Source organism: Lycium barbarum, chromosome 8, assembly GCF_019175385.1.
Source record: "Lycium barbarum isolate Lr01 chromosome 8, ASM1917538v2, whole genome shotgun sequence".
NCBI lineage: Eukaryota > Viridiplantae > Streptophyta > Magnoliopsida > Solanales > Solanaceae > Lycium > Lycium barbarum.
The window spans coordinates 68721085-68730077 of NC_083344.1; the positions used below are offsets into that span (position 1 = coordinate 68721085).

General features: G+C 40.9%; 1 protein-coding gene across 1 annotated transcript; it reads right to left on the bottom strand.

The window, feature by feature from the left end:
• Window positions 1-296: 296 nt before the first annotated feature.
• On the bottom strand, window positions 297-715 carry LOC132607864 (uncharacterized). The gene is made up of 2 exons (XM_060321938.1): window positions 424-715; window positions 297-370 (listed from the first exon to the last, which is right to left on the bottom strand). The coding sequence occupies exons 1-2, from the start codon at window positions 713-715 to the stop codon at window positions 297-299; spliced, it is 366 nt and encodes a 121-aa protein (XP_060177921.1).
• Window positions 716-8993: the final 8278 nt, after the last annotated feature.

Genomic DNA, 8993 nt, shown 5'->3' on the forward strand with positions numbered 1-8993 from the left:
TTGAGGCTCAAACCTTCAAAAGTCACTCTAAAACCCGCCCGATGACCTAGGGAAAGAGTCAACAGGGGTAAAAGGGTCATTAGCACTATAGTGACCAATCTGGTCGTTACATCAGATACCAATTAAACAATCGCTCATCCTCCAGAGTAGTAATGGGGAAAAGTACCTAAATCAGCAAATAAGTGGGTATATCTCTCGCGCATATCGGACTTGGTCTCCTAAGTAGCCTCTTCAATGGGACGATGCTTCCACTGAACCTTGACCGAAGCAATCTCTTTCGACCTCAGCTTCCTAACCTACCTATCCAGAATCGTTATAGACTCCTCATCATAAGACAGATTCTCATCAAGTAACACAGAATCCCAACGAACTATATAGGAACCATCAGAATGATACTTCTTCAGCATAGACCTATGGAAAAACCTGGATGAACACCTGACAGGCCCGGTGGTAATGCCAACTCATAAGCAACATCTCCAACTCTACGGAGAACCTCAAATGGGCCAAGGTACTTCGGGCTTAACTTTCCCGTCTTCCCAAATCGCATAACACGTTTCATGGGTGAGATCTTCAAAAGCACCTGCTTTCCCACTCCAAACTCTAAGTCCGAACCTTTCGGTCCGCATATATCTTTTGTTGACTCTGAGCTGATAGAAGCTTTTCCTGAATAAGCTTCACCCTGTCCATTGACTTTCTTAACAAATCTGTGCCCCATGGACGAACCTCAAAAGCATCAAACTACCCAATAGGAGAACAGAACCCCCTACCATACAAAGCCTCAAACGGTGCCATACCAATACTCGAATAGTAGCTATTGTTGTACGCAAACTCTGATCAGGGCAAGAACTGGTCCCAATGACCACCAAAATCAATGGTACATGCTCTCAACATATCCTTGAGCACCTGAATAGTCTTTTCAAACTGACCATCAGTATGGGGATGAAAAGTTGTACTGAGTACCCAACTCTGCCTGAAAAGCCCTTAAGAAATTGGAAATAAACTGGGGACCTGGTTTCGAAACAATAGAAATAGGGACCCTGTGCAATCACACAATATCACAAATGTAAATCCAGGATAACTTCTCTGTAGTGTAAGTGACCTGAACTGATATGAAATGAGTGGACTTGCCAACCCGATCAACAATAACCCAAACTGAATCAAACTTGCCGAGGGTCTTCGGAAGACCCACAACAAAATCCATGGAAATAGTCTCCCACTTCGACTCGGGAATGGGCATCCTCTGAAGCACCCCACCAGGTCTCTGGTGCTCATACTTGACTTACTGATAATTCCCTCACTTAGCCACAAAATCTGTAATATCTCTCTTTATCCTTCCCCACTAGTAGTGCTGTCTCAGATCTCAATATATCTTCGTAGCACCCAGATGAATGGAATATCTGGAGCTATGGGCCTTCTCCAGAATCAAATGAATCAAATCACCAACATGAGGAATGCACACGTGTCCCTTGATCCTCAGAATGCCCTCACTATCAAGCATGGCCTCCTTAGCCTCAACTCTCAGAACCTTATCACGACTCTTACACAACTGGGCATCCTCAAACTACTAGGCCCTAATCTGCTCCAAGAGGGACGACCTCACCTCAACATAAGCTAAGACTCTGCCCAGACCGGAGATATCAAGGCGCACAAAACTATTAGCCATAGTCTGAACCTCCCAAGCTAACGGACACTCAGAAACAACCAATCAGGCTAAGCTACCCATACTCACTGCCTTGCGACTCAAGGCATCAGCTACAACATTAGCCTTCCCCGGATGATAGAAAATGGTGATGTCGTAGTCCATCAAAAGTTCCATCCACCTACACTATTTAGAATTTAGATCTCTCGTACTGAGCACGTGCTGAAGGCTGTGGTGATCCGTGAACACCTCACAATGGACTCCATACAGATAATGCCTTCAAATCTTCAGACTGAAGACTACTATTAATAACTCTATATCATGGGTAGGGTAGTTCTTCTCGTGATCTTAAACTAATGGGAAGCATATGCAATGACTCTACTCTCTTGCATCAATATGGCACCCAAACCAAAGTGGGATCCATCACAATATACTAAGAAATCCTTACCCCCCACGGGCAATACCAGAATTGGGGCTGAAGTCAAAAGAGTCTTGAGCTGCTGAAAGCTCTCTTCACGAGCATCAGACCATTGAAAGAGAACCTTCTTTTGAGTCAATCTAGTCAACGAAGAAGTAATGGAAGCGAAACCCTTCACAAATCGACGGTAATAGCTGGATAACCCCACGAAGCTAAGAATCTCAGTCACAGTAGTGGGCCTCGCCTAATCTCTAATAACCTCAATCTTCTTTGGATCAACTATGATCCCCTTCTTAGACACAATGTGGCCCAAGAATGCCATAGAATCAATCCAGAACTCACACTTCAAAAACTTGGCATAAAGCTTCTTCTCCTTCAATAACCCAAGGACAATCCTCAAATGATGTTCATGCTCCTCCCTGCTCTTCGAATACACCAAGATATTATCAAGAACACAATAACAAAGGATTCAAGATATGGCTTGAAAATGCCATTCATCAAAGTGATAAAAGCAGCTGGGGCATTTGTAAGCCCAAATAACAACATAAGGAATTCGTAATGACCATCACGATTCCTAAAGGCCGTCTTCAAAACATCCTCGGCCCGAATCCTCAGCTGATGGTAGCCTGACCTTAAATCAATCTTCAAAAATATCGAAGCACCCTAAAGCTGGTCGAACAAGTCGAGGATCTATGCACATCCTCATCGTACCATCCTTCTTCTTCTTCAAAAACAAAACAGGAGCACCCTAAGGAGAGACACTCGGTCTAATAAACCCCTTACTCAACAGATCCTGTAGCTGTTTCTTCAGCTCTCTTAACTCGGTTGGTTCCATCCTATAGAAAAAAATAGAAATGGGGCGCATGCCCGGATCCAAATCAATATAGAAATCAATTTGGCGGCCGGGTGGCAGACCTGCTAATTAGAAGGAATGACCTCCGCGAACTCACATACAATGGGCACGGACTCAAGGGGCAAAGAATTAACGCTAGTATCACGAACATGGGCTAAGTAAGCCAAACACCCCTTGCAAACTAACTTCTTCGTGCGAAGATAAGAAATGATCTTCCTCGGAGTGGGGCTCGGAGTACCCCCCCCCCCCCCCCACTCTAATCTAGGAATACCAGGCATGGCTAAAGTGACAGTCCAAGATCACATAGTATGGTGATAACTAAGTAATACCCAAAATAATATCAAATTCTACGATATCCAATATTATCAAATCTACCCAAGTATCATACCCCATAAAAGTAACCAAGCAAGACCGAAAGACTTGATCAACCACAATTGAGTCTCTAACTGTAGTAGATACCTGAATAGGCACATCAAGACGGTTACTATTCAAATTACAACCAATAGAATGATAGGCAGATACATAGGAGAAAGTAGACCCCGGATCAAACAAGATCGAAGCATGTCGATAGCGAAAAGAAACAGTACCATAGATCACAGCATTAGAGACCTCTGCCTCGGGTCTACCCAGAATGAATTAGCTTCCCTCCTCTGGAGGCTTGAGAACCACCTCTACCAGACTGGTATCCACCCCGGGATTGCTGAGATTCACTGCGGCCTGACTGAGCACCGCCTTTAGCTGATGAACCTTCCCGGCCACTAGATGGTTCCGTAGCCCTCAGAGTCTTGAATCGGGAACCCTACTAAAATCCACTCTGTCCTGCTCTGGGATAATCTCTCATAAAGTGGCCAGAATCACCACACACATGCGTGCTGGATTTCGGTGGAAGTTGGGACGATCATTTACCGCTAATCGAATTTCCATACAATAATAGTTATCATTCCAGCATTCAAATGGATCCATATGAAGCTTTATATGGAAGGAAATGTAGGTCCCCAATCGGATGGTTTGAAATAGGAGAAGCACAATGAATAGGCCCCGAATTAATTCAACAAGCGGTGGAAAAAGTCAAGGTGATCCGAGACCGATTGTTAACAGCCCAAAGTCGCCAAAAGTCTTATGCAGACAATCGCCGACGAGACTTGGAGTTTCAAGTTAGTGATTGGGTATTTTTGAAAGTATCACCAATGAAAGGGGTAATGAGATTTGGTAAGAAAGGGAAGCTAAGTCCTAGATACATTGGACCCTATAAAATTATCTGTAAGGTGGGTCATGTAGCCTATGAGCTGGATTTGCCTTCGGAGTTTGAATCAGTCCATCCAGTCTTCCACGTTTCGATGCTCCACAAGTGTATTGGAGATCCCACAAAGATTGTCCCGATAGATGATGTGCAAGTGACAGAAAAGCTAACCTATGAAGAGGTGCCTATTGCTATTCTAGACAGGCAAGTGCGAAGACTCCGAAATAAAGAGGTAGCTTCAGTCAAAGTGCTATGGCGAAATAACAACAAGGAAGAAATGACTTGGGAAGCGGAAGAAAGGATGAAATTCAAATACCCGTATTTTTTCCAATACCCGGGGGAAATTCAAAGTGAAACGCCAACACCATAAGGTATGCATGCATTAAATGAAGTGTAATAATTAAAGTATCTGAACACCCCTACTCCCATCATTTCTCAGAATGTTATTGTGTTATGGCCCTGTGAGGTAGTGATGTGATATCATGGGTTGTTGTGACAGGATGGTAGTGCCAAATTACAGGGGAAACCTTGGCGAAATATTCGTAGAATCCCGAGTGTTTAACATTCGAGGACGAATGTTCCAAAAGGGGGGAAGAATGTTACACCTCGGAAAGTTTCCCGTGAACGTACAGCGAATAGACTAACGAAGAATATGAGGGTACAATGTTTTACTAAGAAGGGAATGACTATTTATAGGCTTTGAAAATGTGGAAGTTGCAAATTTGCACTTTGGCCCAGTTGGTCGTAAAATAGAATACGACCCATAAAGTAGTTTACGGACCGTACACTGCCATCATCCTTCAAACTTCCAAAATTTAAACTTTCTGCCAAATGTCTAAATAGTTAAATACGATTCAGAATACGGACCGTAAATTGAAATACGGCTCGTAAACTGCAACCGTAAACCACCATAACTCCAATGTACCTTTCTGGTTTTGTTATGCTTAAATACGGTCGTGAAGAACGGACCGTAAACCAGAATACGGCCCGTAAACTGGGTTTACGGCCACTGTGCATTCTGACTACTGTTCATAAAAATTAGATTTTGTGATTAATATAAGGGACCCTTTCTCATTCATTTTCATTTTATTGCCACTCTCCACAAGTCAAGAAACATCTAGAACTCTCTCTACTCTTCATCCACAAGAGAATCAAAGGAAGGTGGAGATCAACAACACCAAATCCATGAAATCAAGAGTGTGAAACTCATCAAAGTTCATCTACACCACGAAATTGCAAAGGAAGTGAAATAGGGTTTTTGGTATAGAAGAGTATTTCTACTCAAGGGTCGTTCCTACAACATCTAAGGTAAGTTTTATGACTTTCTCATGATGATTGAAGTATTTATACGTTGAAACACTTGGATTATAGAAGAGTGTAGTACATGGGTCATAAAATGTGAATAGTGCCATAGTTGGATTGAATTATGAATTCTCTCTTGAAGGTAGAGATGTGACATCAAAGGAGATGAAGCAAACGATAGCATAGTTAAACGACAAAGGTATGTAAGGCTCATCTTTTCTTTCAAAAGGCATGAATCCTTCAAGTTTCTATAATCCTTCTACAAAACGAAGCCTATGAGTCCTCCAATATATCGAATTACATATGCATATGATGGTGATGATAATGAGGTAGAGTATAGAGTTTCAAGAAATTGTGGCATGATGTTACTATAACGCTAATGATGTTATCTTTGTTAACACTCGCCTTATGCTCTATTTCCTTCAAGGCGAGGCACGATACTCATAAATATTCATAATACAATCGGGGGTTCACGACCTTACGTTACCCCGACATAGTGTGGTTGCCCTTAAAGCTTAATGTATGCTCTTAATGCTAATATATGATATGTCAAAAAGATGATTAACAATGCTAGTTGTAATACGATAATGATATGTATAAGACACCGAGAAATGGTAAAATAATGCTATGCTATGAGATGGGTAATAGTGATGTGTTATGATTGATTTTGTGATGATAAGATTCCACCGCGCCTATTTGGCCGGGCATGTCACCGCGAATGTGGGCTGCATATGATTCCACCGCGCCTAGATGGCCGGGCATGTCACCGCTTAGACGGGCTGCTATGTTTACACCGAGCCTAGAGGGCCGGGCATGATCACCACTAGTGGGCGTCATATGAGGATTACCCGGACGCGGGTAATGATGCGGAGTACGATGTGATGATGTACGTGATGAAGTATGTAATGATGTATGTAATGATTAATGTGATGATAAATGGGATTCGATAACACATACTATGATGATGTAAAATATGATATATGTAAAAAGTATGTTGCTTATAACACTCAAGCAGGTTATATCTTTTCTTATGATTCATGATGCTTCTATGACATTGTTTATTTTATTCCTGTCTTACATACTCAGTACAATGTTCGTACTGACGTCCGTTTTCTTTGGACGCTGTGTTCATGCCCACAGGTAGACAGGGAGGAGATCTTGCTCCGGACTCTTAGAAGCTGATAGCTGACCGAAAGCACTCCTTTGTTCCGTAGGTGCTTATGATGATCCTTTTTTGTATATTGGTATATGTCATTCCATAGAGGCTCGTAGATACTCAATGTGGGTTATGTGGTTTCACGACGTGGGTATTGCGTAAATGTATTGATATATGTTATTGTATAAAAGCATTATGTTTTGTATTGAAAAACAGCTTCTTTTGTAAAATGAGCATGAAATCAATAAATGATTGTCGAATGGGTCTAAGAAGTAATAGTACGAGCGGTGCTCGGTGGTAAGCCCCGGGTACCCGTCGCGGCCCCTAGCTGGGTCGTGACAGTTAAGTTTTATTTATGCGAATGGTTTATAAGCTAATGTTGGAGCACAAATGATGGAATAATAGTAGAGTATAGATTATAAAGATTATGGTGTTTAGCGTCCACAATGAGATGACATGGAGTTGCAAGATTATTACAAAAGTAATTATTTTATTTATAAGCATTGACAGGATTAAAATGGCCAGGGAAAGTGTTAAAGGATATCATATGTTACTCGATGAGTTATAGATGGATAGGAAGTTTTATTATCCTTAGTCCACTATCGGCAAAGTTGTTGTGAAATTATATAAGTATAAATATATAAGAATCGTGGACTATCACAGGGGGATGTATAAGGTGAAAGATAAGACCAGAATGCGAAACATACCTTCCAGGAAGTTTTACGGCTATAAGGTTATGGAATAGGTAATGCAATTAAGAGACTATTGGAGGAAGCAAGAAGGTGGTTGACGGAGACCATTCCGAATAAGATAGGGGCGAAGAGTTATGAAGGGTAGAGATGAAGTCAAGGGAGAATAGGACGTGAGTAAGTCTGAGGCTACGAAGTAATCTGAACTACGTTTTCCATCAAGGGTGAATTATTAATCCGAAGGAGGCCTGCGAGAAGGTCAATTAATTATAACTGAGAGACGGTGTCATCGATAGACGACTTTGGATGAACATGAGCTAAGGTATCGACCACAAAGGTGAAAGACTTTTGCATTAGCTAATATCATAGAGATTAAGTAAGTAGAAGGAGGGAGATGATTGATGTAAGTTTAGGCTTGTTGAGGATCTGTATGCTAGTAAGAATATATGACCCTCTATGTATATAGGGACCTTGACAGATTGTCTCAAACAGATGAAAGGTTACCCTTAGATCAATCACAAGCTACCAAGAATATAGACCTACAGAAAACGGGAGAATGAGTTGAATTTTAAACGTGGAAAGGTGAACTATTTCCCTAAGGGGGGAAAAGATGAGATAATAAAGCATTAGATCAGCAGCGTGCCTTATTAACGACAAAGAGAAAGAAAGACTGTGACAATGGGATTAAAAGCAAACTCAAAGTAACGCATGAGTACAAACAACAAGGAATGGAATTGAACAGATGATAGGCACGGTCAGACATTCCATACACGGGAATCTCGACTAGGATAATAAGTTAATGTGGGGAGGTATAGAACTAAAGGAAGTTTCTGAGACTGGAAGATAAGGAAAGAATGACAAATCAATCATAAGGCATTGGAAAGGGACATGATTATGATGGCTCTTGAAATCAAATATAGATCATGCTAATGTCTAGATGATGTAGTCATTTTGAATTGATCATATCACTATGAAGTTACTACCGCAAGGGATAGTCGAGGTGACAGCAATAACAAATAAACTAGTATAACATTTCAAGAAAGTCTAAGGAAGGGAAACTATCAAAGTTGAAAACAATAAAGTCAACATTGAGGATAACATTTGTGGGTGACAATAAGAAAAGGGCGAAAGTAGAAATGGGACAGTATAAAGGAAATAAGCTGGTATACAATATTAGTCCTTTTATAATCAGGGATAACCTACGATGGAATATGGCAATATGTATAGTAACATGAAGGCAAAATCCAATAAGAGGATATCAAGAATTTTCATGTATAAGGAACCTAGAACGCTAGGGAATTAATGTAATAAAGTGAATCTAATGAGAACTGTTGACTTCTAATGGCAGTAAGAAGGATGAGGAGAGGTAATTCTTCATAAGACAGGTTTCTTAAATTAAGATGAATAAAGATAGAGCCAAAATCGTAACTAGTACGTCTACTCATACAGGCGCAAGAGATCAACAAGCAAGCGAATCAGAGGAATCAATTTAGACAACTATCATCTGACCTATAAAAAACCTAGGCATGGTTAACCAACCCAAGGATTTTAAGATGAATCATTAGACGATACAAACCTGCGTATCACAGAATAATTCAAGTGTATGAAGATTCAATTTAGCTGATGTACGATTGAAATTGGCAGGGAGAAATTTTAACAGAATTAAGGGCATATAAGGTATAGAAAAAATATTTCA

Coding starts and splice junctions, on each gene's coding strand:
- LOC132607864 (XM_060321938.1), bottom strand. CDS start 715: ATGGGGCACAGATTTGTTAAGAAAGTCAATGGACAGGGTGAAGCTTAT. Junction 371..423: donor CCTGTCAGGTGTTCATCCAG/GTTTTTCCATAG, acceptor GTTCCTATATAG/TTCGTTGGGATTCTGTGTTA.